This window comes from Zeus faber (genome assembly GCF_960531495.2).
Source record: "Zeus faber genome assembly, chromosome: 1".
Classification (NCBI taxonomy): Eukaryota; Metazoa; Chordata; class Actinopteri; order Zeiformes; family Zeidae; genus Zeus; species Zeus faber.
In genome coordinates this window covers 19,549,718-19,568,303 of record NC_137193.1, presented here as the reverse complement: position 1 = coordinate 19,568,303, position 18,586 = coordinate 19,549,718, and the positions used below count along the sequence as shown (strand labels likewise).

Sequence of the window (18,586 nt, the reverse complement as noted above, 5' to 3'; positions counted from 1 at the left end):
AAATTGTTTGAATCTTCAGGTTTTATCTTTTTTTCTTTGTAAAGTTCACTTGTCAGGTAGAATTGTGCTCCAGATCTGTATAAAAATGGATCATCACGCTTCACTGTAAACATTCAGATTGATCAAGTGTTTATGAGAACCCAGTTAAAGGTGAAAGAAAATTACCTCAGAAAGTTGGAGATTACCTGTTACTGCTTTTGTTGTTTAATTCCAGTGGTGTGAACGGGACTGGATCATAATTGATGCTACAAACACATTTTTTTGTAGCTAAATTTCAGTTAACCTGTTACTGATTATTGATAACTATTACTAATAAGGTGATAAGAGAAGAGGGCATTGGTTCTTTTCTTCGTACCTAATGTGAATATAATTTGAATTGCTTTTTATTATTGGTGGGCGGTGCTAATTGTGCTTGTTTTGTTAATATTACAACCTTTTTCTCCGATCTCTGGGAGAAGGTGCTTTTCCACTACACCTATTTGATCAAGAGCTTATCCAGAGCTTGTTTTTATTTAAATTATTATTATAATTTTTTTTTTTTTGACTGCCAGAGGCGTGCGCTTGTTTTTGTTGCGTGCATGCCCTCTACCATGCCTCCCCAGAACACAGAGGCCGACACCATGCAGGTCGGATCTCTGGTGGGTGGGGTGGACCCCAAAGAGCCCCAGGGAGCAAACCAAAGGGACGACGGAGCAGGCGGAGGCGGAGGCAAAGAGACAGAACGGTCAGGTGGAGTCGGAGGTAGAGCAGAGGAGTCTGTGAGCGACGGATCCATCGAAGGCATTCCACTGAAGAGATGGATTATGCACGGGGCAGTGATGTTCGGCCGGGAGTTCTGCTACGCCATGGAGACGGCCCTGGTGACCCCGGTCCTGCTGCAGATAGGTGTGTGAGAGGCAGGCGCACGCACGCACGCACGCACGCACGCACGCACGCAGGCATGGACGCAGGCATGGACGCACACACACACACACACACACACACACACACACACACACACACACACACACACACACACACACACACACACACACTTATGCAAACATACACAACAGACAGAGGCACCCAAACAGAGAGCTGTATTTAAACAGACATGGAATACAGGCGGTGATGGACAGACATTGAATGTGACACACACACACACACACACACACACACACACACACACACACACACACCATGGTATTATTCAGGATGTGTGTGTATGTTAATGAATTTGTCACATTGACATTGGTGCTTAGGAAGAGTCATTGGCCACCAGCCGTCCAGGCAGGTATCCTTCCACCATTTCACCTTCTTCACTTGGCCTTTCTGCCGGCTCTGTCCGGGGATTAACAAGCTATAGCGCCCTGACTCACGTAACACTGGAAACACACACACATACACACACACACACACACACACACACACACACACACACACACACACACACACACACACACACACACACACACAGTTAAAAAGAGGGAGGGAAGAGAGAACAGAGAAGGGGAATTGAAGAAAGGGAGGAAAGCTGATGCAGCCATAACCTTGTTTACCATCTAACAAAGTCAGTTATTCTTACAGTATGTGTCTCCTTTCCCCCACTTAGCTTTATAATCAGCTCTCGCAGGATCTTTTTAGTCTTTACTTCTCTTGTCTTGTCAGCCTGTTTTTCTTCCTTTGCATCACTTTCTTTCTTTTTGGTCCATCATCTCCCAGGTTACATAACCAGAGTAAAGTGAGAGACCGTGCCTACACAGGCTATTTAGTCTTTTTTTCTTTTTTTGTCTTTTTTATATTTAGGCTTTCTGGAAATGTATATATGTGTGAGTGAAGATAATTTAAGTAAAAATCATTTTAGCTTAATTTGTGTTGTCCTTAACCACCACGATCACTATCCACCTTTATCATCATGACTACTCCCATCATAATCCTCATATTTATCATTTCTAGTAGCATGATAGTTATCCTCTTCATTATCACCATTTTCATCACCCAATAATTCTAATGAATTTTATTACCAATACCACTGTCTGTATAACTAGGGAGGCCCCAGAAGCCAGCCAAAAACTGTAGTTCTTCAAATTAAACTCCCTCTAATATATAATACACATAACTCATATTGTGAGAAATTCAGGGTCATATTTTTGCATTATCATAAATCATTAATTGTTAATTTAGGTTACAATGGTCATATCTGAATTTCGTATTGAGTGATCGTGCTGATTTATATAGTTCTACATTAGCGTTGCTTTCATTTCTTTCTAATTCATCTTTATTCTTCAATTTTATTTATTTTATTTTACATCTGTGTGTCCTTTGGCTCTTTAGTCACTACAGTGGTTATATATCAGTCTGGGGACACACTGTATCATTTACAGCGGTTTTAGCCATGATTTGACCCAACCTATTTTCCAGGTCAGGATCAGTCTAAGCTGCTCTCAGCAGATTTTCGGGTGGCTGGGAACGGGTTGGGGGCTGGACATGATTTTCCCAGATTATGCTTCATCCCGCTGAAATAGGTTGAGCCGTGAGCGAGTGATGGAGGTTCTGAAATGCCAAACTGATATTCCTAATTCTTATGTTTTTAGACATTGATGGTCAGCACACACGTTTAACATACAACAGAGAGAGAGAGAGAGAGAGAAAGTCCACTCAAGATCAACAACCTTTTTGATTATCGGTGGTTTGTAGAGTGCCCTCCACTCTGGTCTGACTTCCGCCTTCAGGTCGAGGTGGACCCTCCAAGGGCTGTCAGCGCGACCATTCAGTTTGGATTTATTTAAAAACTCTACACTCAGTTTGAAAAACACCCTGCCCTTTAATTCCCTAAACACAAAACCCTTCAAATCCAAAAAAAAACAGGAGCAAAAATTACAGAGGGGAAGGGGTCTTTTAAATCAGGCTGGCTAAAACCATGACAAAAAGACCTTAAAAGAACACATTCATTCCCAGTCAGCTGATGCTTCCAGTTGTCCAGCATGTGTTGGACAAGCCATGCAGATTTTAGTCCAAGATGTGCAGCCAAGCCTGCAGCATTGTCCAGGTCCTGCCCAGTCAGCTCCACCACACGCCAAAGAGTGGTGACCTTCGACTTGCGCAGGCAATTCAGCAGTGTAGGTCCTTTCCTGCAGGCTGTGGCCAAACTTAAAAAGGTTCCAGTAAAATGGCCACAGTAAAACACTGGCAGGGTGCCAAGAGTACAACCATTTAAATCCGTTGAGTTGTGCTTAGACCCAGGTCACCTCACATTTTTTTAATTGTGCAGGACAGGGGTCTCCATACCAGGTCCTTTGGTCCAAGGGGTAGTCTCTGTATGTGCTGCAGTCTGAAGGTAGCGCACCTGCTGACCAGGTGCGCAAGTCCTTGGCCTCCTTCCTCTTTAGGGAGATACAAAATACTCTGTGGAATCCAGTGGAGTTTGTCCCAGAAGAAATCAACTAATGTGGCCTGAACCTTAGCCAGCAGCTAAGGTGGAGGATCAACACACATCAGACAGTGCGACAGCATTGAAGAGACCAGATTTTTGATCACCAGTGTTCTGCCTCTATAGGATAGCTGTGGCCAAATCCATTTCCACCTTTTCAAACGTCCTTCTATTTTTCGCCACAAAATTTCCCAGTTTTCCCCAATTAAATCTCAGTTGCCTACTAAGACCCCGAGATATTTGATCCCAAGTCTCTTCCACCTTAAGCCTCCTGGTAGCCTGATCCTCCCACCTAGCCTCTCCCCAACTACAAGAGCTTTGCTCTTCTCCTAATTGACTTTTGCTGAGGAGAGGGAACCAAATTCACCAACAACCTTTTTTAAAACATCCACATCTCTTTGGTTTCTTATGAAGGCGATAACATCATCAGCATAGGCCGATACTTTAAAGGACCCATCACACTCTGAAACACTTATACCGGCTAGTTTCCTTCTTAACTTGTGTAAGAGAGGTTTTTTGGCCAAGGAACAGAGCATTCCTGATATGGAACATGCTTGCCAGACCCCTCTCTGTACTTTAAAAGGGGTCAACTCAACCACTCAAACCACCGCTAATCTTTAATACACTCTCAATGTCTCCATACAGAGCCTGGATAATGGCTATAAACCCTGTGTTGAATCCAAACACCTGGAGTGTTTACCACAAGGAGTGATGCTCAACCCGATCGAAAGCCTTTTCCTGATCTATGGAAATAAGACCAGTGTCAATACCCAATGAACTGTAGACTTTCCAAAATGTCCCAAATAACAGTAATGTTGTCAGTGATCAGCCTGCCAGGCACACAGAAGGTCTGATCTACATGGCCACCAGCCTGGTGGCCAAAACCTTCGATAGCAGTTTGTAGTCTGTGCAGAGCAAAGAGACTGGTCTCCAGTTCTTAATCTGCTGTAGGTTACCTTTCTTTGGTAACAGTGTGACCAAAGTAGTGGTAGAAATTGTAATTCTTTTGGCCCGCTCTCCACCAAACTGTTAACTTTATCAACACTGTTCAGAAAGAGCACCACCACGCTGCTCATCCTGGAAGCCAAGTTTCTGGCGACTCCTAATCGGCCCGAAACATATCCCCCGCTGCGGTTCCTCCGGGATGTAACTCGGGAAGCCGGGCTAGCATTAAGAGGCGTAGCGGCGCGAATGGGACCAGCTCCTGTGCTAATGCCCGCCGGGGGAGCGGGCTCGTCCTCGGACATTGCCCCTCCGTTGGCGTCCTCCTTGCGCCAGCGGGCCGCCTGTCTCCTAACGGTTGCCAGAGAGACTTGAGCGCAGGCCGGGCACTCCACGGTGTCCTCCAGGAGCGATGCCACGGTGTGCTGCCTACCCAGGTTCGCGGCGCAGGACCGATGGTGCTCGCCTTTCTCCCTGCGGTGTCCGCAGTCCAGATACGACCTCCTCGATGCCATTGCTCTATTTCCTCGCCAGAGGAAAAAGAGAGAGAAATGAAATAAATTTAATATCAATATACTGCCTCACCGAACGGTTCTCGAGCCAGTGATTCACACTGACTCACACGAGTGGGATCCGTGAGGTGAAGCAGGTGTGGAAATACAACTGTCTCTTTCGGGACTCTTCTTACTCAACGTAACAAAAGAGGAGGAAGCGGAAGTCGAGGCGCAATATAAACCCGAGAGGGCGGGACGGAAGTGCAGCCTCGCCACTTCCTCTGCCTTTTCGGGCGTGAATGCAGAGTGATTACGTGATCTGATCAGTCCCATGAGTAATTGATCAGTCCCTGCGATAGAGAACATAAAATATTGCCGTAAAGCGGTTCTAACATTGATTTGGGACAGCTTTGGGGAGGGACAATACGTGCAGCTGTCCTATCACGTGAGCGTGATCACATCACGCAACATATTTGTCAATGACGGACAACAGATGCACCCAATTAGGCCATGATTGCTCCATTCACGGATATAAACTCAAAATGATCGGACGACAGTCCTAAATGGGCAAAACGCAATATCCATAACGGATAGTCGTTTCATCCGATCAATCGGCCCACCCCTAATATTTATATAACGTTATTTTTTTTGGCGCGTTAACACTTAATTTTGGATGGTAACGCGGGTTACTTGACATGGTAACTGTAATTATATTACCCACATTGTATTTGTAACTCGTTTTATTACTGGGTTACTGCTAAAAAGTAATTTATTACTGTTATGCGATATGCCAATATTGAGTATAAATGATAAGAACTAATTATCACAATTCATACTGGTCAACCAGAGTGTAAAGTGAGATTGTTAACAATGGCCAATATATATGGTAATGGTAAAGAATATGAGAAGGAAAGAAGGAATATTCCACTGCAAAACCCACTGCAGTCAATGCAAAACTATTCACTGCGGCAGAAGCATATTGGGAAGATATGTGATGTAATATACTGTAGATAAGATAATATCCATTAATGATGCATCAGGCAGAATGTACATCTCTAGCCCAACGTGGTTTGGAATAACTATGAGAAGCCGTAGTTTAATGTTATAACTGGACTCACTAGACATAGAAAGTGCCTGAGTTTATACTTATCTGTAGCTGAGAACCTTTCTACTAATAGAGGAGAGACCTGTCGTGAAATGCGTCATTCATAATTTTGTCCATATTTAAACTTGCCTAACAGGATTACTCTATACAAATATCAACAGTCTCATGGTTAAATCTTGGGGCAGAATGAAAGCTGCCTATCCTAGATGGCAGAAAAGATCAGAAGCTTTAACTGTTCAACCAAAGAGGTAGAGGTAGAGACACCAACTCAGTGATGTATTTTACTGTGGCGCAGGTTGTAATGAAGGTAGAGGCCTTACACGATAACATTTAGAAGCACAAACGCAGCTTCTGGAAACCAATGAGAATAGCAGACACAATGGTAACCCATTCAGCGACATTTCACTTTTTATGGAACGTTGTAGACGAGAGAGAGAGAATAGACAACGGTGTCTTGGCTGCTGGTGCTGACGTTTGTTGGTTCATGTTGTTGTTTCCCTTCTTCTGAGTGCCTCTTGTCTTCTTCCCCTTGACCAAAAGAGATTACTGCCTTACTACTGCCGAAAGGTCCTTTCTGCTCGTTCCGGGTCTATGGCTTACAGTACAGCCTTGTACTACTCTAATATGGCTTTGCTATATATACATTTCTCTGCTTTGTCACACTGTAGTCAACACCAGCACGGCAAAACACAGGGCCATACAATTCTGGACATTTTCGTGGCGTAGCATGTGAGACACACCCATCAGATTGTATTTTAAATCCACTTGTCTATTAACCTTTGAAGCAACCAGACTTCCTTAGTGGTGGGGAAACCGCAAGCGGGTGTAAAAGCCTGTCAGTTTCCTTGTTTAGTTCATTCCTCTTATTAAAAAAGCAAGAAAAGTTCCTTCTCAAGAAGGATAACCACTTTGAATTCTTGGCTCGGAGAAAGATCTCTTGTGTGCCAACAAACCTTTAGACTAATATATTTAGTTAGCATTCAACCACATCTATGTTCCAATTGGGATTACTTGCATTCTTATTGAATCAGAATGTTATGGCCCTGCATAACATCGACCTCTTCACATGGTCCTTTGCGTCAGCTACTACCTAGCCCAGTTTTGCAGATGATGCGTTTTTTATATATATATATATATATATATATATATATATATATATATATATATATGCTAGTCAGATATCATGCTGACTAATCCATTTGGCAAACCCATCGTTCTAGCTGGTCTAATCTTGACCTTGCAGGTGGTAACGCGAGGGTTATATAAACCGATGGCTTCGTGTCAGACACTAACTAATCACCATAATCTGACCCAGTCAGCCAGACGGCTCCACAGTCAAAGGTGAATGAGGGGATGGAGGGAGAGATGGTGGGATGGGTGGAGGAAAACACTGCAGCAACCAAAGAAATTGATGTTGGTTGATTCATTGAGTTTCGATCGATTGTGTTTTTATCTCTCGGCGTAATTACATAAAGGCTGCAGTCACTTTGATTTGCTATTATGGTAGCACAGAAACACAGTACTTTTAGTACGTTTTTGTATTTGGTTTCTAGAATAAATATTCTAGTGACTTTTATAGGAGAGAATAAGAAACCCTTCTTGTTTGTCGTAAATGTTTTTTTTTTTAAGATAACACTTCTAGGGCTTTCACCCTAAAGTTGACAAGTTGAATCATCAGTTTGAAACTGGTCAGTCGACCGAGATTCTTCCAGTTGAGCAGTCTTTTGTTTCGTTTTTTGTTTGTTTTGTTTCGTGACCCAGGTACAGCCCTAAACCCTTCCTCAAACAAATCCTCGGACGGAAATTCAGAAGGCATTTGTGTGTGTGTGTGTGTGTGTGTGTGTGTGTGTGTGTGTGTGTGTGTGTGTGTGTGTGTGTGTGTGTGTGTGTGTGTGTGTGTGTGTGTGTGTGTGTGTGTGTGTGTGTGTGTGTGTGTGTGTGTGTGTGTGTGGGTTGACTCGCATGCTGCAGGAGCGTGTTTATGATACAAACCCATCCTTTGCATCCATGTCGATGCATGTGCACGCGCACTCGCACTTGCATACTTGTTTGCTTGTTTGTGTGCCTGTGTGTGCATGTTGTTGGGTTTTCCTGCTGCAGCTACAGCTGTGCAGGTATGTGGGTTGGTGTCAGATATGGGAGGAATGCAGAACACAATGTACACATGCTGATGCGTACATTGCTGCTGCCCCCCCCCCCCCCCTGTCCGGGAGGTGAGGTCATCACAATCCAACGCATCACAAAGCACTCAGGTGATATTGCAGACAAAGAAGAGCAAAGGGAAACCATGTCCCAACTATTGTGTTATTTAGCTTGGATGCCAATTATAAATTCCCAGCTAGGGTGTGTGTGAGTTGGTGGAATGGGTGAATCCCTGGTATGTGGGGCTTCATCCCTTCCATCGCTGGCGGCTCATTACATCCACACCTCTTCCACCACGAGAGGGTTCAAGACACCACCCCCTCCTCCCCACCCGCTCAGCACTAATCACAGTAATAAGCCAATGAGTCAGCTAACCCAACCCGTGGCAAGAAAGCATGTGAACTACAAATGAGTCAATGCCAATGATATTTTCGGATGTCATTTCTTATTAATAGTGTTCTTGCCTTGATCATGAAAGCAATGGTAGATTCATATCACTTGTGAGTTATAATTCGGTGGTGACAAATCTTAACATTTAAACTTTGCCTTATGTATTCTTTAGCACAAGAGGATCGCATTCAAATGTTGGTTAAAATAAGTATTTACACTTAAATAAAATAAAAAAAAAATAAAAAAATCGAGTTTTTTTTTTTTTTTTTTTACTTAAGGATGACTAAAGGGTGTGGACTTGATTGTAGAGCACCAGCCTTGCTAATAAACTGAGTAGTCTAAAAGTAATCATACCCTTTCCTCTCTCTCTCTCTCTCTCTCTCTCTCTCTCTCTCTCTCTCTCTCTCTCTCTCTCTCTCTCTCTCTCTCTCTCTCTCTCTCTCTCTCTCTCTCTCTCTCTCTCTCTCTCTCTCTCTCTCTCTCTCTCTCTCTCTCTCTCTCTCTCTCTCTCACACACTCACACACAGAGGCTATTAGCAGCAATCTAGTCATTAATGTATGGCCTCAGGGTCTCCATTGGTGAGAATTGGAAAGAAAACATCTGCTTTGTTTTTAACTGCAACCTATAGGGGGTGCTGTTTAATAAAACCATACAATATGGATGGATAGACAGACTGACAGATGGATGGATGGATGGATGGATTCATCTTCCTTTGTGTTTCCCCTGATTGATTATTCTGTTTGACGTGCAGCTATTGATTGGAAGCAGGAGAAGCATTGTGACTGGTTGGTCCCAGCTGGGGCTCCACCCCCTGCTGTCAATCCCACATGGTTTGCTGTCAGTGACAGGAATACCCCCGCCCCTTGTCTCTCCTCCCCTCTCCCCCTCGCCCAGCGCTCAGTTAAAGGTAGCTCATTGACTGCAGTGTTGCGTAACAATGCTGACTATACTGGTGTGTGTGGGTGTGTGCGTGCGTGCGCGTGTGTGTGTGTGTGCACGCGTGTTTCAGCACAGCATGCAGCCTTCATGCAGTTTTAATTCTAGCCTTTAGTATGCAAAGTTGACGGACACACACACACACACACACACACACACACACACACACACTTAAAATGATAGTACTGTGCATTTATGTGAAAGCAGAGGCACAGAACAGTAGAAACTTATTTTCCACATATTAGTACTGCATCAAGACACACACACTACGCACACACACACACACACGTCAATATTTAATCGTGCTATCCATGCACTCTGCTATCGACCTTGGCTATCCTGGTGGGTGTGTGTGTGGGTGTGTGGGTGTTTGTGTGGGTGTGTGTGTTGATGCTGTGAAGTGCTATGACTCACTCCCTTTCTCCCTCCTTGTCCTCATCTCATTTCTGTCCATCCTCTCTACTTTATTAAGCTGGAACAAATAAAAGAGCAGCTCCTTGTCCCACAGTGTCGGCTTCCGAAAAAGTCAGGCATTTTTTATGGTTTGTTATTATGTAAATATTTGTATTATGTTGTATAAATATTCTTTCTGTTTTGGCAAGAACAATTTCATGTAGATGTACATAACATGTTTGAAACTGGGTTGGATCTATGAGCAACATTTGGTGTTTGAGGCTTTAATGCCAAAAAACTAGCCTTTCCACCCATACACCGAACTTATAGCTTTAGTCTGATAAACAACCTCATCAATTATAAAATTTTAGTATGAATACTTTAGCTCGGCTCTTGCTGTCCATCTGTTGCAGACCACAACTCCTGGTTTCTTTTTCTTTCTTTCTTCCTTTCTTTCTTTCTTTCCCTTGGTACGTAATGCACCTGACTCAGCTTTGGTCCCACATTTGTTTCTTTTCTTGTAGTTCTCTCCCTGCACCACCTGTTTCCTCCTCTCCAAATATCACTCTCTCTTTCCTCCTCATTTCCTCCCCTCCTCCCTCCCTCCCTCCTGTTTTCTTTTTCTTTCGGTCCATCAGCGCTAACTTCCCCTTATTTTTCCCTTGCGACAGTCAGAGTTTGTTTACATCCACCGTAATATTTCTTTAAATTTAATTTTGGCTTTGAGTATCCCAAGGAGGATGGTAGTCTGTGTTTTTCCACCTCAGCCAAGGAGCGGTTCATTAACATACCGTACAGTCGACGCCCACTGAAACAGCCTGTTCTTTCAGTGCCGAGAAGACCAGGAGCTCAAACACACCAGGCAAATAACAGATTCAACTGTTTTCTTTTTTAGCAGGGAATTGATTTAATTGCTCCTTAAGAGTAAATATTTCCCTTTTAAAAGAAGAGGTGAGGTGGCGGGGCGGCAGAAGGGGGGCGGGGTGGGAATCAAAGGCACGAAACACACACTCATTGTGATCTGCGTGAACACTCTTAACAGGAATTTCAGGGCATGAAGTCCCAGACGAGACCGATGTCAAATGCCCTGTCGGTTTTGCGAAGAATGTGGGAATTGAAAAGGAAGAAAGGGCGCATTATTGAATATTATACTTTGAAAAGTCCAACACGAGACAGGGATCAGTTCGCTCTGTGGTCGTTTCTAGTGTAGAAATGTCACATGCTCGCGTTCAGAAGGCCTTCCTTCAGTCCCCTTCGATTAAACAACAAAAAAACAAACCCAGAAGCCTTTGAACGGCGGTTATCATCACACACAGCAGGTCATGATCTACCTCGGCCCTACACTGCCAGGCAACCACCTGATCGCCGCTTGAATTATTCTCTTAAGGGGTGGACAACAGCCTCTTTTGTGTATCGGAGAGAAAAAAAGAAATTGCCAAGGTACATCCTTCTGTGGTAGAAAGGTGTTGAATGCCTTCACCTGCAGCACCAAGGGCACCGTGTGGATGGATACCTTCCATTTTACACTTTATTTTCCTTCTCACTGCAATTATTCTCTCTATTCACTTCCACACGGAACCCCTCTTTTTGTACCATGATTCTGAAAGGACGCCACAGACTCTCCCCGACTCCTGATAAAAGGAAACCTGAGGCACAAATGGAGGCGTGTTGGTACGCTGGTTATTTATATATATTTTTAGTTTTGATAACAGTGGTAAAGATTTAGAAACCGTAGTTCAAAGCGGCTACATCTAATCCAAGATATTACGATTTCTCAGCCAGATAGTAAATACAACCGCTACTATGGATTGCTTTCATCCGCTTGGATGGAGTAGAAAAAAACGCGCTGCATGTGGCGCACACACACACGCACGCACGCACGCGCGTGCACACACGCGTGCACACACACACACACACACACACACACACACACACACACACACACACACACACACGCACACACAGACACACACACGTGTATACTGTAATCTAGGGACAGTTGAGATGAATGGGCAGTCTGTGCTCCCACTGTCTCACATGGAGCTCCATTGTGTGTGTGTGTGTGTGTGTGTGTGTGTGTGTGTGTGTGTGTGTGTGTGTGTGTGTGTGTGTGTGTGTGTGTGTGTGTGTGTGTGTGTGTGTGTGTGTGTGTGTGTGTGTGTGTGTGTGTGTGAAGAGATCTAGAAAAAGAGCTGGGGGGGGGGCTATGTGGACACAAACACCTGCATTCATATCTGTATTTGCCCAGGTGTGTATGCTGTGTATATGATTATGTATGTGTGTCAGGACAAACCTCATACACATTTTGCATGTATGTAGAAAGGTGTTTGTAGTGTTACATGGTCTATGTGTGCAAACAGTGTGTGTGTGTGTGTGTATGTGTGTGTGTGTGTGTGTGTGGTAAAACGAGTGCTTTGATGACGGATGGGATGGATTGTGAGTCTCTCCTTCCCACGTTGAGTGACTCATACCCCGACGTTGACTCCTGCAACGTCATGTCACACCAATGAGGTGGTTCTCAATGTGGTGTGCGGGGACCCCTCAGGGGTCCTTTGAGAGGTTGCAGGGGGTCCCCCAGCAAAATGATGAATACAGGTACTCCTCACTTATTGACTGAGTTCCGTGACTCGGATCAGGTCGTTGAGCGAATTGGTCGATAAGCAAGGACCCACGTTATTGTCGTGAATACTGACAGACCTCGGGAACGAGCCTGAGAACGGTGATGAGATGAGATGTATACAGTTTATATGGTGTGTATATAGTGTATATAGTGTTATTTCACGGTAAGGGGGCATGGCGATTGCGAATGCTAGTGTAGTGAATACTGACAGACTGCGGGAATGAGTCTGAGAACGGTGATGAGATGAGATATATACAGTATATATGGTGTATATTGTGTATAAAGTGTATATATAGTGTTATTACACGGTAAGGGGGCGTGGCCATTGCACCAGTGTATATAGTGTATATTGTATATAGTGTATATATGGTTTAGTATAGTGGTGGTGGATGGGATGAGCAGCCACACCGGATGCTCGTTGGTTGAGCTAAAGAGCATCAGGTTTAAAAACCCTGTCCACACACTCAGTCAAGATGGGAGCCCTTTGTCATGACATGTTCCATCTGCTCCTGGCTAATTCCACCTCGCCTCATCTCTACAATTAACTGGTGTTAACAACCCCCCGTCGTCTATGTCTCTGTGCAGGAGGGCCCTGAACACGCCACTTGGATGGCTTGTGGTGGCCAATCTGTATATAGTATATAAAGGGTGATGCGTGATGAGATGCTCGACACTGAGACACCTCGCTGCGTACAATACGCCGCGATATTGTACACAGTGTGCAATACAGACAGGTCGGAAAGCTGGTTGTAAGTGGTTAAACAGGTAGGTTGTTAGGTGAGGAGTACCTGTATTTAAACTTCAACATTATTTCATTGACAAGCGATAGAAACCTTTAGAGACTGTTCAATAATGACTGTTTTCATCCTAGTTTTGCTGTTATCTCCCAAGATATAATATAGACAGGTGTGAGTATTTGGATTAAATCATATCTGACAATAAATATCTTCTCAGATTTGGGGTCCCAGAGACTAAATCTTATCAAATGGGCTCACTTGATATAGAAAAAGGTTGAGAATTGCTGATTCAGCAAATCAGCAGATACTTGTATCCATGGCGACTAACATCAACTACCTTCGTCACCAGTAGTCTTCTATCTATTATTAACACTTTATTACATTTCACTTTTATCACTACATACTGCACAAAATACCTTTTTTAGGGTATTTTACCATGTATAGTGCTTGATATTTTCTTAATTCTAAATGACTCACCTTGCTCTCTTCCTATTCACTTTTCTTTCCTTTTTCCATTCTCCCTATCTTCCCCTCCTGGCTCTCTTCCACTTAATCTTGTTCTAATCTTATTCTTTGTTGATATACTGTATTTATCTTTTATTTATCCTATTTTTCTTTCTCTCTGGTGTTTTTCTCTCTATTTTCTTTTCGGTCTCAATCCGCACATTTCTATTCTCTTCTCTTTTCTCTCCATTGCTCTGTCACTTCATATTAAATACTTCCTGGTTCCAAATTCTCTCAGTATTGTTCTGTGTGTATATGTACCTCATATGAGTGTGTGGGAACTAAGCTGTTTTTTTTATTATTTGTTCGAGGTGTGTGTGTGTGTGTGTGTGTGTGTGTGTGTGTGTGTGTGTGTGTGTGTGTGTGTGTGTGTGTGTGTGTGTGTGTGTGTGTGTGTGTGTGTGTGTGTGTGTGTGTGTGTGTGTGTGTGTGTGTGTGTGTGCAGAGGTGTGTGTTTTTCGTCGCTAGGTGCTTTATTTTCGTGTGTGGGAACTATTTACTGGAGGCTGTTTTCCTGTTTTGATGTTGACAACCCCTACAGACAGACTGATTCCTATCTGCTGTTTTGGTTCTCTCTTTATGGCTCTGGTCGAGCTTTATGCTGGTGTGTGTTTGACTTTTAAATGTGTGTGTGTGTGTGTGTTTGAGCGCTCAGTTTGTTTTGTTTCGAGTGTGTATGACTAAATAAGTTTAGGATTTGCGACTGTGTATACATCTGTATGTTTTGCTGAGAAAAACAGAAACGAATTAAAGAAAGAAAGAAGAGGGAAGCAAGCAAAAAAAACCTTTCCTGGGCTAAAGAACAAAATAGGGCAATTTTTATTTTTTTTTATGAACAAACTTCCGAGCAGGAAGTGCCGCGTGAATGACACTACCATATTAGGGGGCAGGAAGTGGAGGTGATGGAGTCTCCGTGGCGACGGGGTTCCCAAGACCCGGTCACCGAGGCGACCAGGGTCAAACCTGGGTTACGTTCCACTGGAACCCACAGGTCTAGATCGGAACAATTGCTTTTATTTTAGCTCCTATTTTACTCCAGATAAAGTGCCCCAAACACAGAGGAGGGATTCTGCATTTAATAACTCAAAATCAGTGGCGGGTGAGAAGTCCATATTATTGTTCAGCGTTTTTTGGTGATATTCTATTGTTAGATCGTGATACGTAATTTCCTGGTCAAAATGTATGAATTTGAGAAGCGAAATTATTACACAGTGCAAATTATTAATTAATTTAAAAATATATATAACAAAAACAAGTTGCAGTTGCGGATTGATTGGTCTTCAAATAATAGGCTTCGCACTGTCAGAGCAATGCACAAGTGTGAGATTAGCCTTTAAAACCTTTCAAATGCAGACTCAAGATCAAGTTCCAAGCCAAGTACCCTGCTGTTAACTGACTTGCAATTTTAGAAAAACATATAAAAGATTTAAACAGCTACTTGATTATCGGAAAATTGTGGGTACATACAAGACGTGGCCTTTATGCACAAGGCGACTAAACGATCCTATCGGTTTGGCCATCAAACCATCCCAGACACCACTCTGCTTCCTCACAGAAATGTGTTTTATGATGACATTGAACTGCGCCTAATGGCCACTCTGCTCTTTGCGAAGTCAGGGTTCCCACGCGTCCCGGAAAACCTGGAAATCCTGGAAAACAGTTGAACAGTGACCAATTCCAGTCATGCAAAACATATGGAAAATGAGAGAAAATGTGAACTGTCCTGGAAAATCTTGTGTTGTGCTGGAAAATAATTTCGCTATTTGCCTATTTGCCTTAAGCTGAGAATGAACTACTAGTCTATCTATATCTGAGCTCCCCAAACAGATAGCATTGCCTTCTGAAAGGGCTAATTTATGTCCAGGAGCATATTAACGTTCAAATGCACATGCCGGTTGGATGACATTACAACTTAAGTGGCGGAAACTCAGAATAATGTAAGTTAAATTGTCCTTGTCCAGGTTTATAGATGAACGTTGCTTTCTTAAAGCACCACTACGTAACTTTTGGTATTTGAGATTTGGGGCCCCGACAGTTTCTGAGTGCAATTTCACTTTTACACCACTGTCGAAAATAATTCATTTTACCCCACAAATCGGAACCTTATCAGTCACGTTTCAATTACAGCCTATGTTACAAACGCAGATATAATGTACACCGAGGTTACCGTGCCCCTTTGCTCGGACCTTAGGTAGAAAGGTCGCGGGGAGGGACAGGGTCCCCTGCTACCGGTGTAGGTACCAGATGTGCTCGGCCTGGCAGGTCGGCTCACGCGCTCGATTCAGAGGGTGAAACAAACCCCGTGGCGCAATGAACAGCGAGCACCGGCTGAGGTGCGGGTGCCAGGTGCACCACTGCTCCATCTCATCCGCGCCGTCGGGGAGGTGGGGCATCTACATTTTGTATGAGCATTTCTACTGGACATTTTGACTGGCAAGTTTTTAATTTATCGTTGTTTTTTTTTTAAATGCATTTGGCCAGGTTAAAAAGCTGTAATTCACGGAGCCAAACATCCAAGAAGTGAAGTAGTGCTATAAAGCGTTACACACTTTCCTGTCATTGTTAAACATCTATTTAGCTTTTATTTGTTGCTTTATTAAGATTAATACATACTTTATTATGCATTTATTAGCAGTTAACTGTGCGCTTATTAACAGTCGACACTTAATAACAGTTAATATTACCAGTAGGGGCTAAAGTATGCTGTGGCAGTTAATGATCCTAGCAAACTCTACTCCACTAGAACAGAGTGGGAACCCTGTAAGTGTACAACTATCCCTCAAGTCAGTCTTGTCTGCTAATCACATAAAACAGCACTCAGATATTGACATTTCCCTCTCCATCTCGCTCTCTCTCCTCGTCTCCTTCCATTTCCCTCTCATATGTATGGTGGGGGGGGGGATTATCTGGCAGATTTCTGGCACATAATTCCAGGTTCATTACTTGAGGGAGCCATTTAAATGAACCTGCCTGATGCGGGAGACATCAGGGCTCTCATTTGATTAAGGTTGAATCAGTGGGCTTGAGCTAGGGCAAGTTTGTATTGGACGGGAAATTGAAGTCCACTCGTTCGCCACCGACACATCATTACCGGCGCATATTTTCTCCACTGCGCTTCCGCGTCCACTGTTTCTCAAAAAGTAAATTGGAATTGTGAAATTCCCGTTTACTAATTGAATGAAACACGAACGATTGCGCGCATTTCTGTGACCGACCCGCCGGATCAGGGGCCCCTCTGTTCCAACGCCTCCTGGTTGACCAATCACGGACAAGCAAATTGCGTGATTCAAGGTTTGGTTGAGAAAGCAACGTTTGCATGCGTGCGCCATAGAACCGCAACTGATAGAACATGCACTGCAGCACGATACCAACGATTTCTCTGTGTAGGCAGCTTGTGGAGACGTTTTAATCGTTCACAATCTAATACCGTCATATCGCACACCCCTAGTCCAGACTTTGACTCAGAACAACACAAAATTACACCATCGCTGTTATGGAACATCCTGGCTTTCCCTGTCCCCGGTGGCCAAATCCTTCCATCATCCTTACCTTTTAAGGCCTGGAAAGTCTTTTGAGAAACTGACTGTGATGAAGGGCTGTACCTTCCCTGACAGCACCAACTGGGGAACATGACATTTTCATTTTCAATAAAGGTCACGGAACTTTAAAGACACTTTAAAGTGCACTGTGCACCTGCTATCTCATCTCTGGCGGAATGTTTGTCCTGGGAACGTAATATATGCAATGTCACCCTGTTAGATTAAAGTCAATTGATTTGATTGTCCTTGCACTAAACAAGTAATCCTAATTCTCTGTGGCTGGCTCGGGCCAAAGTCTCTTGTGGAAGTCTTTAGATTGTGGCATCTGGCCACGTTCACCAGACAGAGGCTGTAACTCAGTCTGGCAAAGGGAAAAAGTCCTCTGTGCCACCTTGTGGCCGAAAATGAATATCTTGGATTTTCTCCAGGGAAGCTTGAATATCCTCTAAGACAATATATAATATATACAATCTGAGAAAAAATCGGTTAGTATCGCTCTTCGTCTGTAGCTTTTACTCTACATATATCTTATATATATTCTTTTTATCAATCACTCTCCTTGAGGTTACTGTCTGCCTTTGAAGACCTCCAGACATCTTTAATTCATCTTAAACTTGTTTCAAACTCTAAAAAAAAACCACAATGTTTGCACGTCACAGGATCTCATGCTGCTTATTCTCCCACTCCCATAATACATAATGGCTGATCTAAGTTGTGCAATGTCATAAATACATTGGAATTTGTCTGGAGAGCTGACTGACCTTCAAAACTTAATGTGGAATGCCATGCCCAAAACTCAAAATCACGATTGGATTTTTATGTGAGCATAAATGTTCTCCTTTATGAATGAGGAAAAATCATTATGAAGCTCGTCTTTATTTGTCCATTTAATTATTGAGACATTCTGGACGTCCTTGGTGTGTTTTATGGTCTTACTAAAAACTTGAAGGAATCCGCATTGCTCTGCATTCAAGTATAAGAACTTACCCTGAAATGGAGTTAAAATCGAATAATCATGGCACCGGATCACAGGACTGTTTCATTTGAGATGTTTCTTGTACCAACACTGAATTGGGGAGGACCTTTTTTCTTTAGTTTTCATTTGGCACCTCACTCACTGGAATGAAATGCAAAGAAAATTTTAAGGGGTCTGGATGATGTGTTTTAACTGATATTTTCAGTGGTTTTTTTTTCGGATTCTTATTCAAGCAAATCTCCCAAAAAATACCGTAGACCTTGATCTCAACAAAACTACGAAATGAAGCTCATCTTATTTCTCCAACTTACTTTCCTCTCATGCCTCAGTCTAAGATGGTGCTTAACGCTGCCAACTGTTTTTCGTGTCGTGATGTTTAACCTCTCTCTCTCTCTCTT

The 18,586-nt window shown here is 43.3% G+C and overlaps 1 protein-coding gene across 1 annotated transcript in view; it reads left to right on the top strand.

Annotated features, from left to right (window-relative positions):
* Nucleotides 1-578: 578 nt before the first annotated feature.
* slc45a4a (solute carrier family 45 member 4a) overlaps nt 579-18,586 on the top strand; it is a gene marked incomplete at both ends in the record, with an annotated part of 34,788 nt that continues 16,780 nt past the window's right edge. The window contains one exon of the mRNA XM_080010152.1: nt 579-885. Within this exon, the coding sequence (XP_079866278.1) occupies nt 579-885 (307 nt within the window). The remainder of the gene's footprint in view (nt 886-18,586) is intronic.